Source organism: Psammomys obesus, unplaced genomic scaffold (assembly GCF_907164565.1).
Source record: "Psammomys obesus unplaced genomic scaffold, mPsaObe1.curated_primary_1811, whole genome shotgun sequence".
Taxonomy (NCBI): Eukaryota; Metazoa; Chordata; class Mammalia; order Rodentia; family Muridae; genus Psammomys; species Psammomys obesus.
Window position 1 is genome coordinate 30,522,730 of NW_026593286.1, and position 17,537 is coordinate 30,540,266.

Genomic DNA, 17,537 nt, shown 5'->3' on the forward strand with positions numbered 1-17,537 from the left:
AGGCTGAATCCTGCTGGGGTGGGAAGGGGGTGGCTGAGCACTGGGGTGAGCTGGAGATTCAGCTCTTCGGTAGAGCACTTGCCAGTACAAGACCTTGGGTTCTGTCTCCACCACCAAACAAAACAAACAAGCAACAACCCCAAGAATCTCTTCCTTCAAGCTGTCATTTTGGAATTGTGTGTGTGTCTGTCTGTCTTTAAATCCCTATTTCTTCTTGACCTTCCGGCTCTATCCCCTTCTACACAAGATCATTGACCTACACTCTCCTTTTGATGTCTCTTACTGACCATGAGAACGATTCTCTGCAGGCTGAGCCTCACCTTGGGCCTCACATTGTCCAGCTCATGACGAAGAACATTTTACCCTGCCCCTCTGCCTTGATTGTCTCATCTGACAAACGAACATCAGCAGAGAGCAGAACACTCTGAAGAAGAGGTTTACCTGGTGCCAGAGCACGCAGTGAACAGGAACTGCCTCATTTCTGCCTTCCAGGTGCACTCCTTCATGCATGGCCGGTGTCACCTCCTCCAGGAAGCCCCGAGTTAGGATTTGCATCTAAAATGTCCTCCAAAGGCTCATGAACTAAGGGCTTGGCTGCTAGCCTTTGGGGTTCTTGGGAGGCAGCAGGAGGTCGGGGAAGCTAGGCCACTGAGGGTGCAGGGAATCCTGGGACACTCGCTCCTTTCTCTGTCCCTTTGCTTCCCAGCTAATGGCTGTGAGCACCTCTGCCCTGCGCCACCCTCTCTGCCACAGCAAAGCAACAAAGCAGCAGGCCACACAGGCGTGGTCAGAACACAAATGCCATGGGCTGTCTCTCTAGGTGGACCTCTTTCTTCTCTTTGGTCCTGGTGACAAACAGCTGACTCACACACCTCGACTGACCTCTGTCTTTGCTCCTTCAGTCCATTGCTGTTTCTGCATTGTCTCAGGCACGGTTGGAACCATCAGCGTGTGCATCTTTCTCCTCCAGCTAAAACTAGAGCTGCCTAGGTCAAACGGCTTCCCCAACCACGGACCATGAGGGACTCAGCTAGGGATTAGAAACTGCTGCTTCCATTCATGTGGTCAGCGGTTAAGGGTGGGGGTCAGCCTGGCTGGGGGCTGACCCCAGGGTACCCTCATTGGTACTAATAAAGGTCTGACTTTTCTAAGACCATTAAACCAACCCCCCAAAACAAACAACAAGCAAACAAACAAAAATGAGGATGAATGATTACTAAGTCAGCTTTGTTACAGGGCCACCTGCTGCCTTCTGTCAATGGAACAGGATCTGGGCTCACAGTGTTGCCTCCTCTTGGGCCTGGGTGCAGCAGAGCCTCGTGGGACAATACAGGTGGCAGGCTGGTCTTCCCTGGGAGCAGCTGCAGTGGAAGGATCCTAGCAGTGTGAGAGGACGGGGCTCTAATTACCTCATGGGAAGGAGACAGGCCCAGAGAGGTGACACACACTGCACTCAATATTGGCCCGAATCAAAGCCGAACAGGTAAGTGAACCCCTGCCTTTTCAATTTAGAGCTCAGTGTCCCTAGTGAGCTGGTGCCAATGTTTCTCAGATCCCCAGTGTGTGTGCCTGTGTGTGTGTGTGTGTGTGTGTGTGAGCGTGTGTGTCTTCAGGAGCATATGCACTGTGTCTGTGGACTGAGCCTACAGCCTCATGCCAGGCAAGTGTTCTACCTTTATGGAGGTGATGGGCGGTTTATTAGCTTAACCATGTTTTACTTTTTAATTCTGAGCTAAGGCCTTATTGAGTTGCCCAGGTAGGGCCTGAATTTGCAACCTCCCTTCCTATTCTCCCAAGTAGCTGGGATGACGGGCTTGTGCCCCTGGGCTTGGCCACCCAAGAGTCTTGTCAGAACACAGGCCGGTCTTGGTTAAGAGCTCAGCACCTGCATTTTTAACAAGCTCCCGGGGAGGGCGTAGGCAGGTGGTCCTCACAGAAACGCCCGTCCTAGGCCTGTGGGTGCCCAGGCCATACCTAGTTATGACCAAGGACAGGCACTTAGGTTAGCAGAGCCAATGGGCTGTCTCTCTGGAAGCTGACAGGCCAGCGTCACCCACCCCTGCAGAGCTCCCAGCACATCCATCTCTGCAGTGTTCTTCACCCGGACGGATGCTTCTTTGCCTCCGGTGGAGATGTATGTGTGTGCTGGCTGGCGGCCGTGGCTTGAACCCCTCATTGTAGGTCTGTGACCGTCATTATCCCCACAGGCCCTGTTTCTTCGTAGGGAAGTTGGCGGGGCCCGGCGCCGAAATCCTCCCTGTAAGCTCCCGAGGGGATGGAACTTGCCACCATGACTCTCCCGAAAACTCAGCTATGCGTTCGCTCTGAGTGGTGACTACCCGCCTCGAGACTATCCAACACACACGCAGGGAACCGGGTAAGACTCCAGGTCTCCCGGGGAAGCCGAGGCCTGAGTGTTGGAGCGGCCCGAGAGGCAGGCGGCGCGGGGTGCTTCCTAACAGGGGCTTCTGCCCCAGCCCGGCTCCGCAGGCAGCTCTCGCCGGGGGTGGCGGAAAGCACAGCCGCAGGGCCTCACGGTGCACACACGCCTTCTCTCCGAAGCCCGGGGAAGCCGGCTGTCTGTGGTGGGCGGGGGAGACCGAGCTGAAGAGCTGGAGGCGAGGAAGGAGGACCGCGAGAGGAAGGGCTGCGGCAGCATCTCCAGGGCGGAAACCCAGCCGACCTGCCGCGGGCTGCCTGCGGCCGCTGTGCCGAGCAGCGCCCCCTCGTGCTCAGCCTGGTTCACAGCAGGACCCCGGCTTTCCCAGCCTCCCTTGTAGCTGGGCCGAACCAGGGTTGGCCTTGGTGTTTATCGAAACAGTAAAACCCTGAAACAGCGGGCCTGTAGAGCACTCGGGGAGGCAGAGGCAGGAGGATCTCTGTGAGTTCGAGGCCAGCCTGGTCTGCAACGCGAATCCAGGACAGCCAGGGCCACACAGAGAAACCCTGTCTTGGAAAAACAAACAAACAACAGAAAAGAAACCCTAAGACAAGGACTTGCCACCTGGCCTGACAGCTTGAGCTCAATTCCGGGTTTCCGTGAGGCAGAAGGGGAGAACTGGCCCCTCAGAACTGACCAGTCCTCCGACGTGGTCCGTGCTGTGGCGTGTGCCATGGCTCTCCGCAATACATAAGTATAAAAGATACTTTTTAAAGGTGGTGTTGGTACACACAGTGACTCTTCCTGTCCAGTGGCTCCAGGAAGGCGCTGAATCAGCACTGTGTGTATAAGGGTAACCGCACAGGGAACCGATTCCTAAGTATCGAGAAGGAACCTGGGCCTCTGGAGAGCCTCCTGTGGTGGAACTGTCCTGCCCCCTGCCTGGCCCCTGCCTGCCTGCCTGCAGCCTGGCTTTGTTCTCAAGGCAGAGATGAACGAGCCTTCCATCCCGCTTATGTTATTTTGCCTTTTTTAGAACTGCAGGTCAATGATCGCACTTCTCTCTCTCTTTCATGGTTATTTTATGTTTTTGAATGCTTTGCCTGCATGCTGGTCTGTGCATAAGGTCTGTGTCTGGTGCCTGCAGAGGCCAGAGGAGGGCCCTGGCTCCCTGGAATTGGAGTGACAGATGGTTGAGCAGCCAGTGCTTTTAACCTCGGAGCCATCTCTCCAGCCTCACACATTCCTCTTGGTGAGGTGGCAGGCCCTGGGCCTTCTCTTTCTGAATGGAGTCGTGGAAGTGGCACATACCTCATGCAGGGTCAGAGAGCTTTCTCTCTCTCTCTAATATTTTTTTTAAATTATTTATTTATATATTTTATGTATAGGAATGCTCTGTCTGCATGTACACCTGCAGGCCAGAAGAGGGCAAGTCTCATGATAGATCATTGTGAGCCACCATGTGGTTGCTGGGAATTGAACTCAGGGCCTCTGGAAGAGCAGACAGTGCTCTTACCCTCTAAGCCACCTCCCCCTACCCCAGGGAGCTTAAGGCAAGGTTGGGGAGGTTGCTCAGTGATGGAGAAGTTGCCTGGTGCTCGAGAGGGTAGGGGCTCGCTGTCTAGCATAAATCTTAAAGCTTTCTGCCACATGCTAAGGAATTTGTTTGTCTGTTTGTTTCTTCAGACTGAGTCCCTCACCATGTGCTGGGATTACAGCAGGCACTACCATACCTGGCCCTCAAGGAGCGGTGTCATGCCCTCTGTACAGAGGGCAGAGGCTACCTCGTTCACGGGGGGGGGGGGGGGCTCACCGTCCTTGTTGACGCTTCATCTAAAGGACTGAGGCAGAGGGTTGACTGAGTCTTCAACACCAAGGGCCCTGACATGGAGACTGGCTCAGAAAGTCGTTATCATGTTAGAACAAGGCTCTCTTGATAAGATACTAATACAAATTATCACGCTATAATTAAAGGTTTCTTTCCTGTTTGTTCTTAAATAGATTGCTGGGCATGGTGGCACACGCCAGTAATCTCAGCATTTGGGAGGCAGGGGTAACAGGGAGTTCAGAGTCATCCTTCGCTGCGTAGTGAGCTTGAGGCCAGCCTGGGTCTCAAAACCCCAAAATTATATATGTATATAAAGCTGCTAATAACACATCTTGAAAACCATCTGGGATAGGTCTGAGCTGAGCCCATCTACTTAGCTTCTTTCTATCAGAGCCACCCTAGGGGGCGAATACCATTAGTCTCCCCACTTTCTAGATGAAGAAAAAAGATGTCCAGAGAAATTAATTAACTTCCTCAAGGCTACACAGCTAGTAAGGTGGAGCTAGGATTTGAACCCAGGAAGTTAAGACTCCATAGCAGTGCTCTTAATCACAGTGAAGTCCTGACTACAGCTAAAGAAGGATTTCGGCAGAGAACTAAATAAGTCCATCAAAGAGCAAGGGCCTGAGTGGTTGAAAGTAAAGAAACCATTAGGTGGGACTTCTGACAGGGTGAAAATTATGGCTATATTATCAAGGTTCTGACAACACAGAATGGGGCCTTGTAAGGGGCCTAGGAGAGGCCCACATGCACACACATAATTAAAAATAAAGGTAGAACTTAAGGAGTGAACGGAGAGCTAAGTGTTCCCGAGCGGCATTCCTCTTCTGTTGTCTTTTGGAGAGAGGGCCTTACATGTCCAAGGCTGGCTTTAAACTCTTTACTATAGCCAGCATGACCTTGAACTTCCAATCTTCCTGGCTCCACCTCCCCAGTACTGGGATTACAGATAAACGTCAGCACACGCAGTTTGTGAGGCGCTGGGGACTGAGCTCTGTGCTTGGTGTATGCCTCACAGTGTACAGAGTGGACCTTGGCCTCCTGCCCCTGAGAAAGGTATTCTAAGCATATTCTAAATAGCACCTGCTCACAGTTTCTTTCCCGAGCCCTGTTATTTTTAAATATTATTCTTATTATTTTGTTTGTTTGTTTGTTTTTTGAGAGAAGGTTTCTCTGTATAGCCTTGGCTTGGACTCACTTTGTAGACCAGGCTGGCCTCTAACTCACAGAGATCCGCCTGCCTCTGCCTCCCTGAGTGCTGGGACTAGGGTCATGCACCACCGCGCCTGGCTGCCCTATTATTTTTTTAAAGAACAGATTAAATAGAGCTTAGAAAATGCAGAAAAACAAATCCTAGAAACAGCTCTCAAGACTATGGCTTGAGAGTGTGGTCCCTGATCCACCAGCATCAAGCGGGAAATTCACTAAAAATGCATATTACCAGGCATCTGCCACATCTAAATAATACTAAAAAACGTTGCAGAGAAGTCCAGACATCTTTCCCCCCCCACTGTTGTTGGTTTTGTTTGTTTTGTCTCCTCTTTTTTAAGAGATTTATTTATGAGTATGTACATGTGTCTGTGTAGAGTAGGGGGGCGACAGAGATATGCTGTTGCTGGAGTTTCGGGAGGTTATTAGTCACCTGATGTGGGGGCTGGAAACTGAATTCATGACTTCTGGAAGGGCAGGGCGTTCTTTCTCCTACCCACAAAGCCATCTTTCCAGCCCTCTTTGTTTAATTCTGGAAACGAGGTCTGTCTCAATAGCCCAGGTTGGCCCTGAGTTTGCATCCCTCACACCTGAGCTGTTCAGCTGCTGGAATTCCAGGCAAGTGCCTCTGGGAACCCTTTGCAAACCTTCCACGTGAAGCTGAGCTGTGGGGCTGTGCCGTAGGCAGTGGTGGCACACACTTCAATCCCAGCACTCGGGAGGCAGAGGTAGGCGGGTCTCTGAGTTCAAGGCCAGCCTGGTGAGTTCCAGGATGGCCAGGCTACACAGAGATAACCCTGTCTCATAACAAAACTTCTAGGTGATTCTCAAGTGTATTAACGTTAAGAACTGTTGGAAGTAACTAGAATTGAAGTTTTTATTCTTTACTTGGACCTTGGGACAAGAGCCATTTTCCCAGTCTGCTGGAATTTGGAGACTGCTGGTTGGCCTTGCCCTGTGGAGACTTACAAGCAGAATCCTAACCCCTCACAGTAGCTCACTCATTTTTTTAAAAAAACTATCTATGCATGTATGTGTAATACATGTAGGACTGGCGATTGATCCCAGGGCCTTGCACATCCCAGGCAAATGCTCTAACACTGAATTGTACTGCACCCTCTGGCTCACCCCTTCTAATAAACCATGTTGATCACTATTGAACTTAAAGTAGAAAACCTACTTGACCATTAAGACCAAAGGGGAGAGTTCTTTAAAGAGCTAAAACCATTTCCTTCGTACTTCCTTCTCCTTGCTGTCCAAGACCAGAAACCCTTTCTAAAAATTAGCATTTGTCCTTCAGGACCAACAAATGGCTTCTGTGACTTTCTGCATTGGCATGTCATGCGTTAGAGAATGTCTGGCGAGCCTCTGAGGCCCCTGGAGCCTGCCCTGGTGTCATGAGACAGGAAATCTGTTTTTGGCTGAGTCGGCCTTTCCTTAGTTTGGGCCGTGTTCCCTAGTGCCTAAAGCTTCAGCTGCACTTGGCGGAGAGGTTGGAGCCTTGTCAGCGATCACATTCTGAGTGTGTGATTTACAATAGGGAGGATCTGAAGGTCAGAGTACATTTTCCTGGCTAGTGTCACTGGGCGTTGGGGATGGATGTGACAGGGCCTCATGTTAGAAGAATCCTTGTTTAAAATCTTGACCAACTCGGGGCTCATTACTGTAATTTATTATCGTCTCATCTCCACAAAGAGTGACATCATTAAAAATCAGTATAGGGCTGGGGAGATGGCTCAGAGGTTAAGAGCGCTGTCTGCTCTTCCAGAGGTCCTGAGTTCAATTCCCAGCACCCACGTGGTGGCTCACAACCATCTATAATGAGATCTGGTGCCCTCTTCTGGCCTGCAGGTGTATATGCAGACAGAGCACTCACAGATATAATAATAATAAAATACAAGAGTGGTTAAGAGCACTGGCTGCTCTTCCAGAGGACCTGGCTTCTATTCCCAGCCACATGTTGGCTCACAATTGTCTATAACTCTAGTTCCAGAAGCCCTTTCTAGCCTCCTTAGGCATTGCATGCACACGGTACACAGACAGACATGCAGGCAAAACACCCATACACATAAAATTAAAAAAAAAAAAGCTCTTTAGAAAAAATAAAATCGGTGTAAAAATTATTTTTGACTAGGATGTCAATGGAGAGAAATAGTGAAAGACAAACAGGAAAAGATCAAAACCGCTGACTGCGTGGAGACAGGAAGAGTCAGTGTTGTCACGCAGGCTGGTAAGCGGTAACCGCAAGAGGGTGAATATCAATTTGCTGTAATGTCCGAATTGAGGCTGGTATTCATTAAGGGGCCTCCTTTCATCTGCTCCTCATGCAGCCGCTTAACGAGGGGAGTGCTGTTGCCAGCCACTGTGGCCGACAAAAACGGGAGGCTTGGAGAGGTGAGGGTGAACGGGGCCGCTCCACAGCTCACACTTGGTTTGGTAGCCCAGAGCTGCAGCCGCCAGCCTGGGTCGGTAGCGTGCTCCCCTGTGACTTTCAGAAAGAAGTGGCCCCGAGTGCTTCCAATGGTTTAGGTTCCCGAGCCCAGGCAGGAGTCCAGCACCACAGGGTCCTCTGCTGGACACCTTTGGATAGCAGCAATAAGCACAGGGCTTCTGTGTGGCCCGGAACCCACCCTCACAAATGGAAGTAGGTTTCCACCTTCCCTTCTGCAAGAAACAATGAGGATTCCGGCGTGGTGGTGCCCACCTTTAGGCCAGCACTCCAGAGGCAGAGGCAGGAGGATTTCTCTGAGTTCCAGCTAGAAGCGATAGCGTAAAGAACAGTTCAGCTGCCAGAGGCCCAGTTGCCTACAGTGTCATGGAATCTGTCCAGGCGCTCTGCCAAAGAGCTTAGGGTCGAATTCAGCCTCTGGGCTATGGACTATGTATGACTCCAAACCCAGTGATGCCAGGATCAGCATTTCAGAGGACTGCCACCACGTACCACAATCAAACATAGACTTGTTTTCGAAGGAAGCTACCCTCAAGACATACTTTTGGTTTGTTTGGCAAAGGATCTTTCTGTAGCCCTGGTTGTCCTGGGACTCACTAAGTAGACCAGGTTGGCCTTGAACTCCCAGAGATCCACCTGCCTCTGTCTCCTGAGTGCTGGGATTAAAGGCATGTGTCACTTCTTGCCACCCGGGGCTCTGGATGACAGCAGCTGGGTCTCAAGATGATAGACACGGCTTTCCCACAGCAGCATCTCTCTCAGCAGGGAACCCCAGCCTCCTCACCAGGACACCCACAGCTCCATGAAAGCAGGACAACAGCAAAGAGCAGGTGCTGGGGTGGGAATGGGGCGGGTGGGTTTTTTGTACGCCTTGAAGTCTCTGCTTTTGCACCAGCCTGCAGTCTCTAGCAGGAGAGAAATCTTTTAAGTAATCTGAGAGCAGGAAGCATGACCCTCGCATTTGCCTGTGGCAGTGGGCTCTCTGGTTCTGACTCCCAGTTCACGGACTGAGGGGAAGGGGAAGACTGTTGTCTGTCAGGGGGCTGCACAGCACAAAGTCCGTCCTGGGCAGTTACAGTGAGAGTATGCATCCAGAGCCGGCTCACCCTACCTTGGCCGTCTTCATCCTTTCTTCTATGGGGTCCTCCTGGTTCTTCGTGAGAGTCAATTTCATCTCCGCATTCCTGTTGGGTTTACACACCACAAAAAACAATGAGACAAAAGTAAAAGCAAACACCCCTCTGTCCATGCCCGTCGGGTAAAATGGACTGAAGGCCCTTCCCTTCACTGTCTCCACCGCCTCCTTTTTCCTTAGTGGTCCTGGCAATTATTATTAGTGTTGTATTTTTTGAGACAGCATGTTATTAGGTAGCCCTGGCTGTCCTGGAACTCACTCTGTAGACCAGGCTGGTCTCGAACTCTCAGATATCTGGCTACCTCTGCCTCCCGAATGCTGGGACTAAAGGTGTGTGCCACCACCGCCCAGTGGTGCTGGGGATGTCTGTGAATGCCAGGCAAGCGCTCTGCTGCTGGGCTCACCCCGGCTCATCTTTGCGCTGCAGTGCCCAGAGATGAGTTTTAAAGAGCCAAGTGGGTAGGGCATAGCACTGTGGGAGAAGGGAAGGATGGCGGCCCAGGCCAAGGCCAACTGGCAGCAGAGCGCCCCCAGCGACTGGTCAGAAACTGCCATGAGGGGAGAAAAGGCTGAGAGTAGTGGGAAGGTTGGGGAGACGCCAGAGCCTTCCAGGCAGGGTAGGGGTTTCGTCCTTTATCTTGAGAATACTCGCCACTGAGGAGAAGCAGGGAAGCCAGAGGGTCGACCAGGTGGCAGTCCCAGGATTACCATGGGTCGGGTCTCCTCTCTCCTTTGACACCTCCTTCCCTCTTTCCCTGAGTCACCGGAGCGACTTCACTGTCGGGTAACTCCCCTCACAGAGCTTTTTAACCTCAGCTGCTGCTCACTGGAATTACTTGAAGAGTTAAAGAAACCAAAACCGACCCAGTGACAAACCCTTCCCGGGATCTAACACCATGCAGAATCGGACTCTGCGGGGGTAGTGTTTTTAAGGCGTCTTCTTCCAGCGTCCTTCCCCAGCTGCTGAAGGGCAGCTCCTTAGCAACCAAAACCATAGCAGGTGGAGCTGGCCACGGAGGAGGCCCTGTGCTGGCCATGAGGCTGCTCCCGGCCTTTGCCCTAGCCTGCAACCCGGTCCCCACCCAAGAGGGCACTTCAGTGATACAGCTGGATTGAGACACCGCATGTTGTGGGCCCTGGAAGTCCCTGCCGATAGTCTCACCTTTTAGCTACAATCACTTTTCCACCTGCTATTAAATTGACCACTTTGGGAAGAAAAACTCTATCATCTGCTAAGGCAGTGGTTCTGAACCTGTGGGTTGAGACCCCTTTGTGGGGGTCAAATGACCCTTTCACAGGGCTCGTCTAAGACCAGTGTAAGACACATAATTATATTACCCTTCATAACGGTAGCGAATTACAGTTTTGAAGTAGCAACGAAACTAATTTTGTAGTTGGGGGGTCACCACAACATGAGGCCCTTCTCCATCCAGTCTAGCTGACATTCAAGGTTAACCATCACAGCTTTAGGGGAGACCCTGTCTGAAAAACTCCAAACCGAGAGCTGAGTGTGTAACTCAGTGGTAGAGCCCTTACCCTAGCATGCAAGGCTCCGGGTTCTGACCTCGATACCACAAAACCCAACAGACAGCACTAAAACACTAAAATGAAATCACTAAAATGAATGATTAAAATGCAAGTGTCTGAAATGCTTGGGGTTAGTAGTGTTTCAGAGTGTGCATGCGCACGCGCGCGCGTGCACACACACACACACAAGTTTCGAAGTTTGGAATAATTGCACACAAATAGTGAGCTATCCTGGGAATGATACTCAAATGTACACACAAAATCTGCTTATGTTTCAGATGTTTCTTAAGCAAGCAGCCTGGGGATAATTTTACATGACATTTTAGTTTTTGACTTTATTTTTTATTTTAAAGTCAAGCTAGGGTTTCTCTGTGTAGCCCTGGTTGTCCTGGACTCACCCTGTAGACCAGGCTGGCCTTGAACTCAGAGCTCTGCCTTCTTTCTGCCTCCCCAATGCTTACAGGGGTGCATCACCATTCTCAACCTTACACAACATTTTTGAAGTTAATTTCTACTGTGACCTATCATGTGAGCTGAGATGTGGAATTCTCCACTTGTGATTTTCTTTTCTTTTCTTTTTTTCTGATTTTGGGAGCATTTCAGGTTTCACATTTTCGGATTATAGAGGGTCATCTTGAGTGAGCAACACAGATGAAAAGCCAGATCCCAGCTCTGTCACTCTGGCCAAGTCATCTGCCTCTCCCTCTGTTCCTACAGCAAATGACAGCTACTAGCATTGATCTACCATGCGCCCGGTACTGTGCCAGGCACCGGCAACACCGAGCTGAAAGATCTATGGTAGGAAGCCCACCTTCTGGTAGGAAAATCAAGAAACCTCCCAGCGGTAGGACAGAGTGTAAATGTGATGCACTGTAACAGGTTTCCCTGGGACCTCGAGGGAGGTGAAGCTAAATTAGGCTTTAAGGTCTGTTTACCAGTAGGCATAGTGTGAAGTCTTGCGGGAGTAGGAAGGCAGGGCAAATCCAAGCAGTTTGTTAGCAGGGCGCCTGGTGGCTGCAGGGGCAGACGGTGTCAACTGGATATGGACCCCAACTTGCACAGTTCAAAACTGAATCTATTATACTTTTCTACTTGTAAAAGAGATACCTCTTCAAAGATGGGCATTCGGCTGCGTAGTCCGCGTGGACTTGATAAGGGGTTTCAAGCAAACCCACCGGGTATGGCACTGTGTTTAGAAAGCAATGACAGCGGTGTGGCACCAGAGGCCTGGCTGAGAAGCTGTTTCAGTAACACTAAACTCCCCGGAAATTCCGGGACAATGTGTGAGGCAGGCCCCGGTGACACTCGGAGTCCAAGGCTTGCTCTCAAATCTAGCTCCTGCCCTTGTGACTTACAGACCAGGGACCACTCAACTCGTGTGCTTCAGTTTCCACTACTGATCTGTCCTTGGGGAACCTCCAGCAGCCTCGACCTCCACCCTCAAGCCGGGCACTCCATCTGGGCATGGTGTGTCTATGCCCCTATTAGGCTCGTCCGGGGCACCCATGGCGGGGGACTTCTGTCTGTCTCCAGGTGCCTCATGACTTGTCTCCTGCTCTCTATCAGTGACATTTGCGTAGTAATAAGTAATACAGAGAGCTGGGCAGGGTGGTGAATGCTCAAGTCCCAGCATTTGAGACGCGGAGGCAGGAGGATGAGAAGTTCAAGGTTAACCTGTTCTACAAAAGACTTTGTTGAGAAATTAATAAATGGTCGATGCTATGCAGAGTTCCCCGAATGTTCAACTTGGAAACTACACTTGGAAATTCTGTGTAACGTGATGTTTGATACCCAGAAGTAACAACTCTTTAATTTTTGTGTGTGCTCATGCATGGGGTCAGAGGGCAACTTGGGGGAGTCAGTTCTTTCTTTCCTGGGACTGGGCTCAGGTTGTCAGGCCTCATAGCATTTGCCCACTGAGCTGTCTTTTTTTTTTTTTTTTTTTTTAATTTGTTTTCGTGTATATGGCTCTTTTGCAGGTATGTCTGTATATCATGTGTACACTGCCCACAGGAGCCAGAAGAGAGCATCAGATCCCCTAGAATTAGAATTACATATGCTTGTCAGCCATCATGTGCGTTCTGGGAATTGAACCTGGGTCCTCTGGAAAAGCATCCAGTGCTCTTACCCTCAAAGCCACCCCCGCCCCTGCTCTGCCACTGAACTACTTCAACACTTTCTTTTCTTTTTTCCTTCCTTCCTTCCTTCCTTCCTTCCTTCCTTCCTTCCTTCCTTCCTTCCTTTTTCTTTCTTCTTCTTTCTTTCTTTTCTTTCTTTCTTTCTTTTTCTTTCTTTCTTTCTTTCTTTCTTTCTTTCTTTCTTTCTTTCTTTTTCTCTCTTTCTTTCTCTCTCTCTCTTTCTTTCTCTCTCTTTCTTCTTTCTTTCTCTTTCTTTCTCTCTCTTTCTTCTTTCTTTCTCTTTCTTTTCCTTCCTTCCTTCCTTCCTTCCTTCCTTCCTTTCTTTCTTCCTTTCTTTCTTTCTTCTTTCTTTTTCTCTGTGTAGCCCTTTCTGTCCTCTTACTCTGTAGACCAGGCTGGCCTCTGCCTCCCTGAATGCTGGGATTAAAGGCTTTGCCACTACCAACCCCTCTTTCAATACTTTCTTTTTGTTTGTTTGTTTTTAGGTTTTTTTTTTTTTTTTTTTTTTTTTTTGAGACTGAGTTTCTCTGTGTAGCCTTGGCTGTCCTGGACTCTCTTTGCAGACCAGCCTGGCCTTGAACTCACAGTGATTTGCCTGCATCTGCCTCCCCAAGTGCTGGGACTCCAGGTGTGACCTGCACACCAGGCTTCCGTACTTTGTTAACAATAGAAGATCAGCTGTTCCCCAGCCTTCCCCCGTTTAAAGTGTGAGTGCTAGAGATCAAAACTCTGGGTCTCCTGCTTGCTCAGCAAGCACTCTCACCCACTGATGCTCCAAAATCAGTGTCTTGTTCGAAAATGTCAACCTCTAAAGTGGTCCAACCCTTCTGGCGTTTTACAAAGACCGTGGGGCCAGAGGCATAGCTCAGTGATAGAACACGTGCCCAGAACGCACACAGCCGTGACTCTGATTTCCATCCAGCATTGCAAAACAAAGAAAAATGTCCCAAGGGCCAGGCGTGGTGGTGGCAAATCTCTGCAGTTGCTGGCCAGGCTATAAAAACAAATAAATAATAACACGGCCGCTGCTGAAGGTAAGAAATAACAAGGGAGCGGGCGAGAATGACCAGCGGTGAAATCGCTTTTTGCCAAGCCTGGGGGCCTGAGTGTGGTCCTCAGGACCCACACGGGAGAAGGAGAGGGCTGACTCTGAGGGGTTGTCCTCGGACCTCCACTTCTGGGGCAGCTGCAGTCCACACACACACATGTAATAGAGACTGTTGTAACGAAACAAAACCCTGTCCTTCTTTACAATAAAATAAATAAATAAATAAAAAAAATCAGTGAAAATCATAAAGCGCTTTGTGAGCGGCTTAAAGCTGAAATAACTATCAGGTCGCTGCTCCTCAGGTTCTGAGGCTAGAGCCAAGACGTGAAAACCTGCACAGAAGCAGAGTAGAGAGAAACCACTTGACACTGTGGCTCTTCATCTTAGCTCCCTCTGGGTCGGCCTTGCCGGCAAGCCTCAATTTCTCCAGTGAGGGGCATCTGAATCCCCGAGGGAAAGGCAGGTGGGAGTGTAAACAAGCCTTGTGTGTGTGTGTGTGTGTGTGTGTGTGTGTGTGTGTGTGACAGGCTTGGCCTTAGCAGGGATCAGGGAGCATTTGTTGTGTCCTCCCCTGGGCTGAGTCTGCTACAGCCGTGAACATGTTTATAAAACTGTTATTTTATGTAATTCTCACCTCAAGGTTGAGAATCGGGTGTGGGGACACTGTTCTTGTCATCTCCACTTTGCAAAGAGGCGTTTCAGAGTGTGGGAGGGCCAGTTGGGATCAGTGAGGACCTGGGCTGCCAGCTACCCCTGGCCTGACACCATGATACTGCTCCTGCCCCGCCTCAACCTGCTCCTTCTCTTGGGAAACCAGCACTTGCTGTCCTAATTATATTTCCTGGCAATATCATCCAAGCCTCCTGCATTTGTCGGATCCTGACCCTGGCTTGCAGTCCCTCTGCCCTAGCCCTGTCAAGTTAACAAAGCACATGGAAACGACTCCTGGGACGAGGTCATAGGGCAGTGCCTTCCATCTCTGGACAGTGTCAAGCCTTGGTCCCCCATTCAATTCACAGGAGCTCTCTCTAACATGACCATAGGAGACACTGGCAGTGATCCTCTGGGTGTTAAGTTTCAAACCCTGGACAAGTGGCTGAAGTGACATATCAAATCAGAGCTGGCCACCAGGTTCTCCCAGCACCCCTCCGCCCCTACCTGTTCCGGTTGTAGCTGGCAAACCCTGCCCCCTACCCTGACCTTTCCAGCCGAGGGGCGGGGCTGCCCTTCCCCCAGAGGCTCTTCTCTATATAACCCAGACATTCTGGTTACCCACCCTCTTTTGCTTCTTTTGTACCTCTGGCCCCTGGCTGCTGTACTTGGTTCCCCTCTCTTCCTTCCCCCCCTTCTCCCCACATGGCTCAGAGTCACGACCACTCTGACCCTCCCACATGTGTGTGCCTCTGGCTATGCTTTCCCACCTCTACGGTAAACTAAACATTCTCCTCCAGCATACTTAGGAGCAGCCATGTCCTTTTTTTTCCTTTTTACTTCTTGTTTTCACTGGGTAGTGGGATCACCCAGTGAACACGGAACAGAACCTGGGCCTTCAGAACACGGGAGGGCTGCTCTAACTCCAGGCAGGGTTGGCCCTTGGCCTGGCGTTCAGTCACCTTGAGCTGATAGTCTGCAGCAGCTACGGAGTTGAAGCTTATTTCCTACTCTTCCTACCTCCTGGAGAGCGCGTGTAGGACCTTTCAGGTCAGTGCGAAGCGTGGGTGCCTTCCGCACTTAGGCTTTCGAAAGCCCCCACTTTGGATTCTGTGCTTCTCAGTTGCTCCACACACATATTCTCATTTCATTTTGTTTCCTTGGCAGTGGTCACCTTAGACATGTTACGTCTTTGCTTATTTGTTATCCTAATTCCCCCCTCCTCCATTATCCTGGAATAGGGCAGGGGTCTTGGTCTTTCTGCTTTTTGTTTCTCCTTGTGCTGGAGTGGAACCTAGAACCTTGTGCATGCAAGGCAAGCACTGTCCAGCTGAGCTACATCCCCGGCTCAGTCTGCTTTGTTCATGGACATACCCCAGATACTCAGTAAGGCGCCAAGCTTCTCAAAGTATTAACTAAGTGAATGGGTAAACAGCAATGATGATGCAATCACTGTTTCAGACGGTCCCAGCCATCATGCTTTAAGCTCTAAGGCAAAACCAAAACTGTTGCTAAGAATAAAAGGGATCATTTCAAGCTGGGTGTGGTGGGCACACACTTTTAATCCCAGCACTCTGAAGCAGGCGGCTCTCTGGATTGGAGGCTAGTCTGGTTTACAGAGCGAGTTCCAGGACAGCCAGGGAAAGAACACTGTTTTGGGCTGGAGAGATGGCTCAGAGGCTAAGAGCACTGGCTGCTCTTCCAGAGGTCCTGAGTTCAATCCCCAGCCACCACATGGTGGCTCACAACCATCCATAGTGAGATCTAGTGCCCTCTTCTGGCATGTGGGTGTACATGCAGATAGAGCACTGATATAGACAAAATAAATCTTTTAAAAAAAACAACACAAAACCTGTCTTGAAATAAAATAAAACCAAGGGATCATTTCGCTAACATAATCTCTTTGTGAGTCTTATAGCAAACATCTCTTGTTCTGCAGTCCAGAAATCATCTTCCTGTCTGGTAATTTAAGGACCCTCTGAGACACATTTCTTTTCCCCATTGTCACTCTCTGTGGGTCCAGGCTGGACCAGTGCCTTTATTAGAACACGTGGCCCAGGCTGAGTCTTTCGGTTCTGGAAGGCCTCTAGGAGATCTTCCTAGCCAGTAGCCATTTTGCTTCCACCTCAAGAGCCTAGGATAAATAGATTTTGGGTAAACTTATGGGTGTTTTTGTTTGTTTGTTTGTTTGTTTGTTTGTTTGGAAATGGGGTCTCATGTGGCCAAGGGTGGCATCAAATTCCCTAAGTATCTGAAACTGATGCTGAATTCCTGATCTCCTTGCTTCCACTTCCTAGCTGCTAAGATAGCAAGCATGTGAGCAGCTCTACCTGCATGATTTGGTCAAAGTCCCACTTTGTAGAACTGGCCCAGGGAAGCTCACAGAGGTACGGCCTGCGAATTCCGGATTAGCTGAGGTTAGGACAGTGGTCCTTATGACCTCCAAGGTTCCTGCTGGTCCTCACAAAACTACATAGCATGTCGTCATGGTTTCTCAAGTGTTTGTCCTTCCCTGGTGTCTGTCTTCCCTTGTCATGTCTTATCGAGGGCCTGGGATGGTGTCTGCTAGGGTAGTATGAGGAACTGGAAGTCCTTCCATGCCTATCTTGGTTCTGTCCCTAGTCAGTTTCTCTGACTCTGTGGCCATTTTTCAGTTCAGCATACTCTGAAGAGGGCAAAGAAGGGGCTGGGAAAGGGCCGTCAGCGGTGGAGCATGGCGGGCCAGGGCTGTGCCTCTGTGGAGCAGAAGGAAGCACAGCAAAGGCGGAGCCATGACAGCCTCACCTCAGGAGTGCTCAGTGCCCTTAACCAGAAGTGAAGCTGAGTGAGGGAGATCAGTGAGCTGTTAGAGAACAGAAAGCAGGAGCCTGTGTCCGGCCGGGAATTCACAGCCAACTTTGAAAATAATTAACTAAAAAAATCAGTGTTTTTAAGGAACACTACTCTACCAAATTATAGGGGCAAACAGCAACAATTATGCTAGCTACTGTCGAGATGAAATGAGTCCTATTTACCTGTTTTAGGAGGCAGTTCAAAGTTATCCTTTTTATCTCTGTTCCACTGTCCCCTACCTAAACCAGACACCCAGCTGGTTTGTCCCTGATGGCTGGCTGGGATTACTGTCCTAATTTGTTCTTTCTTCATCTGCTACAACCTGCCTGTTTTCTGTCCT

The 17,537-nt window shown here is 50.0% G+C and overlaps 1 protein-coding gene across 1 annotated transcript in view; it reads right to left on the reverse strand.

Moving 5' to 3' along the window:
- Positions 1-17,537, reverse strand: part of Kiaa2012 (KIAA2012 ortholog) — a 79,591-nt gene that overhangs the window by 20,355 nt on the left and 41,699 nt on the right. Inside the window, exon 9 of the mRNA XM_055616799.1 lies at positions 8,978-9,050. Within this exon, the coding sequence (XP_055472774.1) occupies positions 8,978-9,050 (73 nt within the window). The remainder of the gene's footprint in view (positions 1-8,977; positions 9,051-17,537) is intronic.